This window comes from Callorhinchus milii, unplaced genomic scaffold (genome assembly GCF_018977255.1).
Source record: "Callorhinchus milii isolate IMCB2004 unplaced genomic scaffold, IMCB_Cmil_1.0 Scaffold25, whole genome shotgun sequence".
Taxonomy (NCBI): Eukaryota; Metazoa; Chordata; class Chondrichthyes; order Chimaeriformes; family Callorhinchidae; genus Callorhinchus; species Callorhinchus milii.
Window position 1 is genome coordinate 154235 of NW_024704766.1, and position 15047 is coordinate 169281.

Here is a 15047-nt window from a genome sequence, read left to right on the forward strand (position 1 = left end):
TGTGTGTGACTGACCCCCCCGGGGCTGTGTGTGTGTGTGTGACTGACCCCCCCCCCCCCCGGGGCTGTGTGTGTGTGGTGTGTGACTGACCCCCAGGGCTGTGTGTGTGTGTGTGACTGACCCCCGGGGCTGTGTGTGTGTGTGTGTGTGACTGACTGACCCCCCCCCACCCCCGGGGCTGTGTGTGTGTGTGTGTGTGTGACTGACTGACCCCCCCCCCCCCCCGGGGCTGTGTGTGTGTGGTGTGTGTGTGTGTGACTGACCCCCCCCCCCCCCCCCCCCCCCCGGGCTGTGTGTGTGTGTGACTGACCCGGGGCTGTGTGTGTGTGTGTGTGACTGACCCTCTGGGGGCTGTGTGTGTGTGTGTGTGACTGACCCCCTGCCGGGGCTGTGTGTGTGTGTGTGTGTGACTGACCGCCTGACGGTGTGTGTGTGTGTGTGTGACTGACCGCCTGCCGGTGTGTGTGTGACTGCCCCCCCCGGGGCTGTGTGTGTGTGTGTGACTGACCCCCCCGGGGCAGTGTGTGTACCTGAGTGCAGGAAGTCGGGGGCTCAGTGTCAGACTGTGGTATTTACCGGTGGAGCCGCTGCGGTGAGTAAAGCCCCGCGTGTCAGCCCCGGGGGGGGGGTCAGACACACACACACACAGACAGCCCCGGGGGTGGGGGTCAGACACACACACAGACAGCCCCGGGGGTGGGGGTCAGACACACACACACAGACAGACAGCCCCGGGGGTGGGGGTCAGACACAGACACACACACAGACAGACAGCCTCGGGGGTGGGGGGGGTCAGTCACACACAGACACACACACAGCCCCGGGGTGGGGTGGGGGGGGGGGGGGGCGGTTGGGGGTGTCTTAGTTTTTCTAAACAAATGCATAATATCAAGATTTTGGGCCTGAAATTCTCGCGATGTAAAAACAGAGAAAAGCTCAGAAATAGCGGCTTCAGCCCTGTCCCGGGGGGGGGGGGGGGGGGTCAGACACACACAGCCCCGGGTGGGGGTCAGACACACACAGCCCCGGGTGGGGGTCAGACACACACAGCCCCGGGGGGGGGTCAGACACACACAGCCCCGGGGGGGGTCAGACACACACAGCCCCAGCCCGGGGGGGGGGTCAGACACACACAGCCCCGGGGGGGGGTCAGACACACACAGCCCCGGGGGGGGGTCAGACACACAGGGGGGGGGGTCAGACACACACAGCCCCGGGGGGGGTCAGACACACACAGCCCGGGGGGGGTCAGACACACACAGCCCCGGGGGGGTGGTGGTGGGGGGAGTCTGTGTTAGTGGTTCTGTTTCCCCCCAAATGTTTAATTTTTTCCCCCCAAAAAGGTGACCAATGTCTCCGCTGCAAATACACAATCAGCGCTGATCCTCTGTCCCCGAGACCCCGGGGCTGTGTGTGTGTCTGACCCCCCCCCCCCCCCCGGGGCTGTGTGTGTGTCCGACCCCCTCCCCCCCCCCCCGGGGCTGTGTGTGTGTGTGTCCGACCCCCCCCCCCCACCCCCGGGGCTGTGTGTGTCTGTGTGTATCTGACCCCCCCCCCCCCCCCGGGGCTGTGTGTGTCTGTGTGTGTCCGACCCCCCCCCCCCCACCCCCGGGGGGCTGTGTGTCTGTGTGTGTCCGACCCCCCCGGGGCTGTGTGTGTCTGTGTGTATCTGACCCCCCCCCCGGGGCTGTGTGTATCTGACCCCTCCCCCCCCGGGGCTGTGTGTGTCTGTGTGTATCTGACCCCCCCCCCCCCCCCGGGGCTGTGTGTCTGTGTGTGTCCGACCCCCCCCCCCCCCGGGGCTGTGTGTCTGTGTGTGTCCGACCCCCCCCCCCCCCCCCCCGGGGCTGTGTGTCTGTGTGTCCCGGGGTTTTGGGGCTGAAACGCAGCGTTTTTCACTGTCGACAAATACCTGGAAATTGAAGGGATTCAATTTGATCCTTAAAATACAACAATTCGGCCCTTTATGACCCAAAACTGATACACTGTCACCGATACTCATCATTGACTATTTTCACACTTCGTTCAGCGTCAACAACAACAACAACAGCGCAATTCTCTGGGAAAAGGCCCCTTTCACGTCGGAAGGACGTCCCAAAGCGCTACAGACAGAGTTACTGACAGGACCGGAGCAGCTCGGGATTAGGGAGGGGGGAGGCCGGTGGGGGTGGGGGTGGGGGGGGGGTAAGCAGGGAGATCGAAAGCACGGTCGAAGAGGAGGGTCTTGAGGTGGATCTTGAAGGAGGCGAGGGAGGGGGTGAGGCGGGTGGAGGGACTGCGGGACGGAGTTTCAGAGGGTGGGAGCGGCGGAAGGCTCAGCTGCCGATAGTGGGGCGAGCGAGGCGGGGGACGTGAAGCAGGCCGGAGCCCGCTGAGCGGACAGGACTGTAGAGGGGGAGTAAGACCATGGAAGGCTCTGAAGGTGAGGACCAGGATCTTGAACTGTACCCTCTGGGGGATGGGGGCAGTGGGGTCGGGCGAGGATGGGGGATAGGGTCACGGAGCCTGGTGCAGGAGAGGTCACGGGCTGCAGAGTTCTGGATGATCTGCAGCCTATGGAGGGAGGAGTTGGGGAGGCCAACAACAACAACAAGATACATTTGTATCGCGCCTTTCAGGTCTGGAGGACCTCCCAAGGCGCTGGAAGCAGCGAGTTTGCAGCGTCGAATCTCGATGTAATGAAAGTGTAATGAGGGTTTCGACGGCCTGCGGTGTGAGACAGTGGGGGAGTGGTGGACAAGGTCCTATTCAGATCTGCCTAAAACATACCCTGACTCCAGAAGAAGCAACACTCGAGGTGTCCGATGATTAAATCACTTAGTTTACAACTCAGTTGCTGGAATGTTACAAACGGCAGCTCGAGGCCCAGAGAGAATGAGATCTACTGCATGTTTATACCCACTATAGCGCAGACCCGGCTAATGTTACAAATCCAGCACATTCTGTTCCTGACCATTATGTTTTTAATATTATGTATTATGTGGGATTGTGTACAGAAAGAGCAAAGTGTTGGAGGGATGAGCTATGAGGAGCAATTCGAGAAGACTTGGGCTCTTCAACCTGAGCCAGAGACCTGTGAGGGAGTCCTCATGATTAATGGGGGAGAGAAGTTAACTCAGATCAATCCATTCAGATACGCTACGAAACGACAAGTCAGTTGAGAGTTGAGAGCGATTTTAAGGAACAGTTAATGGTTATCAGGAAGTCTGGTGAGAGCAACACACTGGACTCAGTTAAGAGGCTGAGGTCAGCTTCTGATTAAATGGCTACAGCCTCTGACACCTGCCCACCTCAAGGCTGAAAAACAAGCAGCCTGTGGAAGGCTGCCCAGAAGTTGTCCTGACCTCCCTGTCTGCAATGCAGCCTTGAAGGATGGATCCTATTTCTGTGACAACGAGAGGCAAACCTAGCCTGAGTCATGTGCCTTATTCAGTGCCAATTATCACTATTAATCTTTGCATTTAATATGTTGCACATCGGAAAGACGTCTCAAAGTGCCTCACAATTTTTCCTGTAATGTGTAGTGCCTGTATATTTTGTAGGTGAATGGAAGTTAAATGCTGTCACACACTAAACTGGTTTGTTATGTGTTTTAGCCAATGGTTACACGGGGCCGTGATGACCTCCTGGTGACGGTCAGCAATGGGAAAAAGGTCTAAAGCTGATGGCAGCTTCCAGGTAAGGGAACTCTGAACTTCCAGCTACTACCTCACGTGAAGGGTGTTATACAAATGTTAGAAAAAGGAAGTACACTTAAAGGAGAAATCAGCTGGCCCCAAAGTTTAAAAAACCTATTTAGAATAATTCGAATACATTAGAATATACAGCACAGAAACAGGCCATTTGGTCTAACTAGTCTGTGCCGGTGTTTATGCTCCACATGAGCCCCTCCTGCCCTTCCTCAACTAAGCCTTCAAGCATAACCGCATATTCCTTTCTCCCTCATGTACCTCTCTAGCTTTCCCTTAACTACATCTGTGCTATTTGCCTCAACAACTCCTTGTGGTCGCATGTTCAGTGGAAATATCTTCCCTAAATTAACCCTATCCAAACCTTTCATCATTTTAAAAAACTATCAGGTCACCCCTTACCCTCTTCTTTTCAAGAGAAAAGAGTCCAAGTATGTTCAGCCTTTCCTGATAGATATAACCTCTCAGTTCTGGGATCATCCTTGTGAATCTCCTTTATACCCTCTCCAGTGCCTCTACATCCCTTCTATAATGTGGGGACCAGAACGGCACAATATTCTAAGTGTGGTCTAACCAAGGTTCTATAGCAGTTTACCATAATTTCGCTTTTCATTCTGTCCCTCTAGAAATGAACCCCAATGCCTGGTTTGCTTTTTTATAGCCTTATTAACCTACATTGCTACTTTTAGTGAATTGTGTATGTGTAACCCAAGGTCCCTTTGCTCCTCTACCCCATTTAGGTTTTTATTTTACAGGATGCATGTGATGTATGGAGTCCTGTAGCTCAGTGGTTAGATCACTCGCTTTGCAAGCGAGAGACCTGAGTTCAATTCCAGGCAGGTCAGGGTGAAACCTTGGGCAAGTTTCCTTACTCCACACAGAGCCTAATAATAATCCCTCAAAAACAATAATAAATTGGTCATTTTCAATCTACGACTGTTTGTGGGACATTGCTGTGCGCAATTGGCTGCCGCGTTCGCCCACAAATATACAGTCAATTCACTTTACAGTATATTCTGTGAAGCGCTTTGGGACGTCGAGAAGATGTGAAAAGTGCTATATCAAATGCAAGGATTATTATTATTATTGTAGGGTACCGCAAGGAGGAAGTAAGAACTCTGTGGTTGGGGCAGAACTTGGGGACATTGAAAGAAACCTCTCGCTGCGACCAAGCAGCCTGAGACAGACAGGAACCCAGAGAAACACAAGGCAAAAATGTTATGGAAATGCTATAAGTCTGAACTAAAAGCAGAAGTCGGTTAATGTTTCAGGTCGATCTTATGTTAGAACTCAAACCCAGTTCTGACTAAAGCTCTTTGACCTGAAACGTTAATTCACTTTCCTCTCTCATTAGATGATGAGTGTTCCCAGCAACAAATGTTTTCATTTCAGATTTCCATCATATGCAGTATTTTGCCTTTTGTACACTTGTGTAGTGTGTTGGATACAGCAGCAAACAAATCTGCTTCCAAATTGAGACAGAACCTAAACATTTCTCAAAATACAGTAATTTGAAGATTGTGGAAGTGAGGATCTTCCAGTCATTGTGACATTTGCAGAATTTTCGTTTGTGCAGTTTACAAGAAGTTACTTTAGTGGCAAACCTGGAAGATGGTCATTTTTCTGTTTTCCCGAATGTTTGGTCGGAGAGATTGGAGACAAGCGCTCTGGAATGTTATCCTGTATGAGGGACGCTATATAAATGCAACTTGTTGTTGATGAGACAACTGCATATTAATGGGATATCATGTATTTGTCCTGTATTTGTCCTGCAGATGAATATTGACCTATTCGTGTTTACGGCTGTTGTCATGTAACCTAAATGTTGAACAGCATGAATCTTTGCAGTCAAAGTGAGCTTTCATGCAAGTCCGTGCTTAACTTTCTTAATAACACAGCCACAGATCTTTATCTTCAGTGACTGCGCTTTAATGATGCTTCAATCGAAATGAAAGCAATAAATTCACCAAATGTCAAACATGGCGGTAAAACTGTCTTTACCCTTTGCCTTTTGCAGTGAATGTTTCCTTCAGAGAGCTCGGCAATGATCAGGATTTACTGCATGGTTTCCCTCGAAGAATTTATTTTCAAGTAACTTGCTAACATGCTGGAAACGTCAGTTGTGAAAGATACCATTGTAGATTGTAATTGTGTCACATAGAGCTGTACACCACAAGTCCTAGGAAAACATGAACAACTTCCTCTATGTAGTAATCACTCTGAATTCTGGCAGCTATTTGCTTTATCCCAAAATAATAATAATAATAATAATCCTTGCATTTTATATAGCGCTTTTCACGTCGGGAGGACGTCCCAAAGAGCTTCATAGAACACACTGTAAAGTGAATTGACTGTATATTTGTGGGCGAACGCGGCAGCCAATTGCGCACAGCAATGTCCCACAAACAGTCGTAGATTGAAAATGACCAATTTATTATTTTTTTTTGTTTTTTGGAGGGATTATTATTAGGCTCTGTGTGGAGTAAGGAAACTTGCCCAAGGTTTCGCCCTCTGCCTGGAATTGAAGTCAGGTCTCTCACTTGCAAAGCGAGTGCTCTAACCACTGAGCTACAGGACTCCACTAACTAATGTGCCTCATGGAAATGTAATGGAATTTTAATATAACCCAAATTGGCACTTTATATCAATTACAAACAGTTTTACATTTCTAGATTATTTGAATTTGGCATTGGATTATAGAAAAGCATTGCACAACCTGTCTCTGAGCCCTCAAGAAGTGGACTTGGTTTCACAGCAGGCAGGTCAGAGTTTCTCACATGAGCATCTGGATTGAGCAGCTGATGTCGAGAGCCTGGTACGTAGCATTGGACTTGCACCTGAAGAACATCAGTGTGGCTGGCACGTCACAATCTGTCCAATAAAGGTCTTCCCAACACGCTGAAGGTAGGTGCCTGTCAGAAACAACAACAAAATTACATTACATTTGTAAAGCGCCTTTCACATCGGGAGGACATCCTAAGACGCTCGACACACAGAGTTATGGACCCGAGCTGGGTGTCGGGGAGGGTGGAGGGCAGGGGGTAAGCAGGGAGATCGAAAGCACGGTCAAAGAGGAGGGTCTTGAGATGGGTCTTGAAGGTGGCAAGGAAAGGGGCGAGACGGAGGGACTGCGGATAGAGAAAGCTTTAATTCCGTGTCTATAAATACCTTGCCATTCAAATTTGTAATATTGACCTTGAGAGGAAATAATAATAATAGTGAATTGTTCTATAGCAAGGTAATGGGGGAAGCATATTGAAGGTGAGAAGAGAATGGAGAATAAAATCGTGGGGAACACCACAAAGACTCCCGGGACAAGAGGAGAAGCCGTAGATACCGAGATTGTTGCTATCAGGTCGCTAAATCATTTACTTAACAAGTAGTAGTTTACAGGAAAGATAAAAGCTCAATTAACCCTTAGTCACTGGCTGGAAAGTACAATGTCCTCTGATAACAGCACAAACATTGTTTCTCTAAAGCGTTGGGTAACTGAACTTTCACAGTGATTTCAGTGGGGAAAAGGTAGCTTCTGCACTAAATCTTTTTATTATAGTGTATTAAGAACAACAACAACAACAACATCACTGTATAAAGGGGCAGCTTGTTTCTCACAAATACCGCAAATTATAATAATGGTAATCTTTGCACTTAAACTAGCACCAAGATCTCCAAGTGCTTCACAGCATATCTATACTAATCTTCACAGCATATCTATACTAATCTTCTACACCTAATAAAGATGAAATGACTGTGTGCGCGGGTGTGTCTGTCTGCCAAAAACACAATAATCGAATGATGTAGAGACATGATTTATACCTCATCGGAAAGGTCTTGCATGGAGGAGCGTCAAGGGCATATTTTTTTTCGGGGATCTCCTATCGTGACCTAAACAAGCTCATCACACATATATGAACTCTAACAAGGAGTCCTCCCAACAGGATGTGTGTTAATTATGTGAACAATGGATGCTAACGAGTCCAATAGCACATTTTCTTAATCTTAACGGATAAAGATGCCTAAGAAGCAAAGATCAAGCCTTTCAAGGACAAATAAAAATGCCAGATGAAAGAGAGAAGGCCGATTAAATGAAACAGAATGCAAGCGAAGCTGCAAGGGGTACAGCTCCTACTATATAAAGTGGTGTGATTGTATTTTGTGGGTAAAAGTGGTAGCCAATTTGCTTCCAATGGCAAGCTATATGGTTTTAAGCACATGGTGGTGGATTTTCATACATGTCAAGATACCCAACTGACCAAAAAAATACAATATTTCAGTTAGTAACCACAAATTATAAGCTGTATATTTTTGCATCTGATTTTGAGGGTTTAAAATTATAAAAGGGTTTGATAAGGTTAACATAAATAGGCTGTTTTCCCTGGTTGGGGAGTCGGTAACCAGAGGACACAAGTATAAGATAGACAGACACTGGGGGCATCTGAAGGAGAATATAGGAGGAACCACTTCATGCAGAGGGGAGTGAGATTGTGGAAATCGCTGCTCAAAATGGTGGGTTTACGAAAAACATCTTTTTTTTCTTTTTCAGGATGAACTTGGTGTGAAGCAGGAACACCGATCCTCTGAGCCCTTCACTGGCTGAGAAAAATGAACCTGAAACCACGTAAGGAGTTTCTCTCATAGCTCCGCCTCTCGCTGTCGACCCACTGGCAGCATTGATGCCTCGTGCAGTCTGTGTGCAGTGACAATTCCTGTAACCCCTATAATATCAAAACGTCCCAAAGCACTTCATAGGATTTACTGTCGAGTGTAGTGACTGTGTTCTAGGGGCCTACGAAGGGTACAGATTCCTGTTGTATTTGGCTTCCTCTAACCTTAAAAGATATAAGTGTCCCCCAGAAGTCCTCACGATGGGCAATGCTGTGTGTGGGGAAAGGTTCTGGGGAGCATTGCCTTGCCCCTAGCGTTGCTGCTGATGTAACCGTCACCAAACACCGCGAGTGGAATGCTAAACTCCAGTTTCTCCAACGGTCACATATTTATGTCAGAATTGCAGTTTTTATTTATCATGTTTAAAATGTTTCACAAATAATAACAGTAATAAGTGCAGTAATGGTATTCTTTACTTTCAGATTCTAATAAAATCAAGCTGTTTGCAGTTCTTCTACTCCTTACAGTGATCGTGGTTTGTATCTTCCTGCAACCGACACTGAAAACAAACTGGTATGTCTGTCTGTATGAGGTGCAATGGGTGCTTTCTAACAGCATTTTTTTAAGGTGATTCAGAATATTTAATAATAATCTCCAGATTTGATATAGTGCCTTATCATGTTAGCAAGGTACTGTAGAGGGATTTAGGTTGTTAAGTACTTAAAAAGGAAGAGTGTGTATTCTATGGGGTAAGAGCGAGTGAGTGGGACTAGTTGGAAGCTTTTTCAAAGAGCCGGTACAGGCACAATGGACCGAATGGCCTCCTTCTGTGCTGTAAGATTCTATGATTCTAGGTGATTGAAACCTCACTCTGTGATTATGAACTTTGTATCATACGCACATTGGGCATTAGACAGTGCTAGAGAGCGAGTGGTAGTGTTCTGGGCAGAGGCGACGGCTGATGATCTGATGACTGCGACTGATGGAATCTCTTTGAGATGAAGGGTCAAGTTCTGGTGCAGTTACCTGTCTGTATTTGTTGCAGGGTTCAGTATGAAACCTGCCTGACGGATCATTCCAACCTTGGCAACAGCTTGGACATTGCAAAGTGAGTATCTCCTGGTGGCCGCGATCCTCGTTACAATCTGCTGTGAGTGTGTGTAGACGTCTCCGTGGTCTGTCTGGTGTGTAACATGTTTCTTTTCTGTTTCCTTTTCACAAGTTTTACAAAAAACACTCGTCTGTTTCTCACGTTAGAGGATGCCTGGTGGAAGCCACAGGGAAAGGCAACTCACGAGCTTCCATATGGAGTGAAAGGCACAGGTGAGAAACCACCTGGACTCCATCCCTTCTCTTCCTCGTTTGTTACAGCAAATAAACCAGGACCTGGTAAACCGGCTGTAAAGGACCTGCTTCTTCATAATGACAACAGCTGTTCTCTTAGGAGAAGAAAACCATCTGAATGGTCTGACGCTGATATGGCATCTGTTCCCAAATTATCCTGCCCCCACCCACTGCTAGGCCCTACCCCCACCCACTGCCAGGCCCGCCCCCGCCCACTCCGTGGCCTGACGGCAACTGGCCTCTCCCATTTGGAGTCCTGTAGCTCAGTGGTTAGAGCACTCGCTTTGCAAGTGAGAGATCTGAGTTCAATTCCAGGCAGAGGGCGAAACCTTGGCAAGTTTCCTTACTCCACACAGAGCCTAATAATAATCCCTCCAAAAACCAAAAACAATAATAAAATTGGTCATTTTCAATCCATGACTGTTTGTGGGACATTGCTGTGCGCAATTGGCTGCCGCGTTCGCCCACAAATATACAGTCAATTCACTTTACAGTGTGTTCTGTGAAGCGCTTTGGGACGTCCTCCCGACGTGAAAAGCGCTATATCAAATGCAAGGATTATTATTATTATTATTATTATCTTGCCCTGCCCTCTCCTCTGCCCCGCCCGTTGTCTCGTTCCCTGGAGTCCATCAGAGAATTTCCCAAGTGGCCAGAGGTGAAGACTCTGATCCCGATAATCATGGACGTGAACCAGTCAGACGCTGCTTTGTCTGGTGTGACTGGAGCGTGATGCGTAACCGATTGCCTCGTGACCTGTTAGTGGACGAGCAGGTTTTGTTGAGTGTTTGGTCAGTGATGTATTGGTTGGGTTAACATATGGGATATAAGGGAATTGGACACTTAGCTTGGGAAAATGCTGAGAGTCAGAGGAGGGAATTCAGGCCTCCACCAAACCAAGCTCTGACTCGCTGTTTACTTTGTGAAACTCATGTACGTGATGGGGAAAGAGCTCTGATAATCTGTGTCGCTGTTTCCTTTTTGTTTCAGAGAAATTTATGGTGAAGATATTAGCTCGAATCCAGTACCACATGCCTGAAAATATACACAGGTAAAAGCTAAACCCTTTCTCCACTGAGGTTTGTGTACAACTCGCATTTCATTGTGTGAACAGCAGAACCCAGTCTATTGGCCTGTAACATCCGGTTTATTTTGTGTTGTCTGAGAGATGCGATCCAAGTAAGTACGAGAGAGACATATACACAGCATCACATGTGCACATACACACAGCATCACATGTGCACATACACACAGCATCACATGTGCACATAGCGTCACATATACACAACGTCACATGTACACATACACACAGCATCACATGTACACACACACACGACATGCAGCCTTTAATTTATAATCATATTTGTCCTTTATTAAACAACCTGTTAGGTTTGGGAAATGGTGAACTTTTTGAGGTGGGGGCTTAGTCTTTGCTGTATTCTGCTTTTTTACTGGACTTTTCCCCAAACAAGCTCAGGTTCACGTCCCCTCAAAGTCTGACCTGTGTTACAGACTATTTTACTGTCCAATCTGTATCTGTTACCAGTCTATTGTAAATTACTGATCTTTACAATCTCCAGGAATGTCGGGAATGTGAATTCCGCCTCAGGGAACATTTCCTTTGTTTACTCAGTTTCTCTCTGAAACACCCAATGATTAATGATCTGACTATCAACAACAACAACAACAACAAATTACATTTACACAGTGCCTTTCCTGTCGAGAGGACATCCCAAGGCGCTGGACAGTCAGTGAATTGGACCCAAGCAGGGGATCGGGATCAGAAGGGGTGGAGGAAGGGTAGGAGGGTGACTATAGGCACTCTCACACAGATTCCGCTTTTCAATGCATTGATTCCCCATCCAGGAAAGTCTATAGTAACAGCAAATATTGTCACTATGCAGTGTTGGCAACACGTCGTCAATGTGGTTGTGTCTTATAATACAATTTTTTTAATATATCAGATTACCGTGTAAGACGTGTGTTGTCATTGGCAATGGATACAACCTGAAAAACAGTTCCCTTGGAGACGTGATCGACAAATATGACATTGTTTTTAGGTAATAACACTGTTCATTTCCTGTTTTTTTTTGGTAAGTCGGGTGTCTGCCACACGCGGAAGCCCATCACCCCCACATGGAAATCCCAGAGGTAGATTGTTGGAATGGAATGCGCTCTCTCTCTCTCTCTCTCTCTCTCCCTGGGGGGACGCCCCCCCTGCTTACCTAATTCCGGAGAATATTAGGCGCAGATTCCTGACCTTGGTCGCTGCTTGGACCAGTGAGTGTGAAGCTGCTGTGATTTTTTTATTATATTGCTGAGCGAGGTCAGGCTGCTCAACCCCATTAACCAAATTATACTAAAATACGTCCCACTTTTGGAATGAGGGTTGTCCCCGCAGACAAGCCCCTCCCTCCAAACTCTTCTCGGCCCCAAATTATCAAAGGACAATGTGACCTGAACCCTGTGTTCACAAGCCCCCGAGCAGGTCAGGTGATGGGATGGCCTCTCTGGCTGGGCAAGTCCGGCCTGAGCCGAGTGACCAGGGACTCAAGTGATTCCAGTGTCTCCCGTTCCTCTGCGTGAGGGCAGATCTCAGTGTGTGTGTGAGGGCAGATCTCACTTCTCAGGTGGGAAGTGCTGGAATACCGACCCCAACCAACAAAGAGCAGATGGCATCGCTGTAGCCAGGAGCTCAATCCTTCAGCTCATGCCATTTGAAACAGGCCACTAGATGATAATAATAATAATCCTGGCATTAAATACAGCGCCTTATCACGTCTTCTAGACGTCTCAAATGCGTCACAGATTATACTGTAAAGTGAATTGACGGTATATTTTGTGGGCGAAACATGGCAGCCAATTGCGCCCAACAGTGTCATAAACAGTTGAGTGACCAAATATTTTTTGGAGGGATTTTTACCGCCAGCCAATCGACTAATAAGTGGGTTCCTACTTACTGCTCGGTAAACAGAGACGTGTGGAGTAAGGAAACTTGCCCAACTTTTGCCCTGTTGGGAATTGAATCCGGGTCCTCTCACTTGCGAGGCGAGTTCCAAGAGCCTCTTGTTGGTTTATACCTTCTCGCTGTTTCCTCTCCTGTCCAGAAGAGAGAAGTGTCACTGTAAGCGCTGTCTGTGCTTTGCTTCTCAGGCTGAATGATGCCCCAGTCAGAGGCTATGAGAAAGACGTCGGCAGCAAAACTACGATAAGACTTTTTACCCGGAGTCGGCTGTGGTGGACCCGAGTATTGAGAACACACCTGACACCCTCCTGGTCTTCCTGCTGTTCAAACCAGCTGACGCTCGCTGGCTCATGGAGACTCTGTACAATGAGAAAAGAGTGAGTGCAGTGGAGATGGGGGAGGGGGAGCAAGGGGGATGGCAACAACAACAAATTACATTTGTGTAGCACCTTTCACATCGGGAGAACGTCCCAAGGTGCTGGGCAGGGCAGGGCCTTGGGGGGGCAGCTCTCCTCCCACCCTCTGCTCACTCCTTCACTCATCACTCTGGCAGCCATTATGAAGTGCTCTGGGCTGTGCTCTTGTCTGCTGGACACTGTATAAACAATGATTATTGAAGAGCAGGGAGCGGTGGGAAGGTGAGGGGGTGAAGGGAGGGGTGGGGTGGTGAGGAGATGAAGGGAGGGTGGAGGAGGCATGTGGATATTGTGGTTCACTTGGCTTTTCTTTGTTCTAGCTTAGGAAAGGATTCTGGAAAGCTCCTCCCTTGCTCTGGCATGGTGACCCCACCAAAACCCGGGTTCTGAACCCCTATTACCCACACCAGGCGGCCACCAAGTTACTCCACGTCCCTCTCAACGTCCCTCCGAAGTCAAAGAAGGTAGAGACTTGCATGGGGCGGGAGGGGCCTGTCTCATACGATGGGGCTATCTTACATGGGGTTACTGTTGGTGGGAGCCATACGGGGCTGGAGGAACAAGCTGCCCCTTGTTCTCTGTGACCTGAGGTTAAATCCAGGCCAGAACACGATGTCTGAGGGTCTGCTCTCTGGGGACTGAAGATCAGACAAGAGGTTCAGGTGACAAACATCCTTGTTGATCTCAGTCTCCCATGCAGTGACCTCCCTTTACAGCATCGAGCTGTTTGTGAATGGAATCCATTTCTCTGGGCCTCCCCCACCCCACACCAGGGTGATGGCTGCTGATTATCGGGGCTAATTACTGAGTGTGAGGCATGATGGGAATATCCCTGTGGTGACCAAGGTGACCGAGCCAAGGCCCACAGATGTTATGTCGTGTCTTTTGCTTTGGTTACACTCAATGTTTAATATATTTCAATCTTCATCTCTTCTCCATCCACAGAAAATTGTCCACCCAACCACTGGCTTCATTGCTGTCACCGTGGCTCTCAATTACTGTGATGAAGTCCACATTGCCGGCTTTGGTTACCCCTTAAACCAGAATAACTTTCCCATTCATTACTACAGCAAAACAACCATGAAAGAAATGGCTGTAAGTACTAGAGAGACACAGACCCTGGGGCTTTTAATGTGTGTTGTTGATCATGACTTGGCAACTTTACTCCTGAAACTCAATGAGGTTGTGAGACGGGGGTTTGGAAAGAGTTGGAGAGAAAGCCAACGGAAAGAGTTGGGTTTGTTTGGATCCAAGAAAGTTTAAGGGAGAATCTGATGGTCACAGAAGTGATCAGTGACTGTATCAGTTGGGGGTGTAAAGTCTTAACAGCAGTTGTCTAGCACTTGAGTGTCTGCAGTATCCCAAACCCAGTATCCCTGCACCCCACCGGCCCCTATGGATGACTTTCCGGCTTTTCCTTTGCAGAATTCTGGACACAATGTCACCCACGAGCACCTGTTCCTGAGAAAACTGGCGGCCGCTGGAGCCATCAAATACCTGGTTTTGTGATGTTTCCGAGAGAGAAAAACTCGTCATATTTCTCAAGCATTTTTTTTTGAGCGATTGTGAGGTTGTGTCACCCTCACTGGAAGCCAAAGTCTCCTCGTTCTGACCTGCGTTCAGCCATAGACCAGCAAGTACCTGAACTTAAAGAAGAAAGCAAAGGCGGGGTCTCTTGTGTTCGGAACATTGTTTGTGCCAGTGATGAGGGGATGGAGATTTGCTACTTTGCACCTGCAGTGACTACTGTTGACTGCGAGGAGGGAAGATGGACTCAGTGAGAGATCGTTACTCACACCCCGGGAATGAGCTGGACATCAAGACCTCGACCATCGGCTTCTGAAAGAGACAGAGATGGATTGCGTCGATTCCTTTACTGCCCAACCTGTTTCACCTTGTAATTGTCGTCAGATTCTTGTGCTTAAACTCGAGGCGGGTGGGGGGTGGTGGGGGGGCGGGTGGGATTTGTCGATTTATTTTGTGGATTTGCTGGGGGGAGTGTGGGGGGGTAGGGGCAGCGAGGGGGAG

At 48.2% G+C, this 15047-nt stretch overlaps 1 protein-coding gene across 1 annotated transcript; it reads left to right on the forward strand.

Moving 5' to 3' along the window:
* The first annotated feature begins 472 nt into the window (after positions 1-472).
* On the forward strand, positions 473-14948 carry LOC103180247 (CMP-N-acetylneuraminate-beta-galactosamide-alpha-2,3-sialyltransferase 4). Its single transcript, XM_042343979.1, is given in 14 exon segments — positions 473-592; positions 3597-3678; positions 6362-6593; positions 8233-8307; positions 8777-8867; positions 9340-9402; positions 9517-9617; positions 10629-10689; positions 11603-11698; positions 12792-12850; positions 12853-12980; positions 13340-13483; positions 13965-14114; positions 14445-14948. Coding segments are annotated over 11 exon segments (993 nt in total). The 5' UTR covers positions 473-592; positions 3597-3678; positions 6362-6593; positions 8233-8291; the 3' UTR covers positions 14529-14948.
* The last annotated feature ends 99 nt before the right edge of the window (positions 14949-15047 follow it).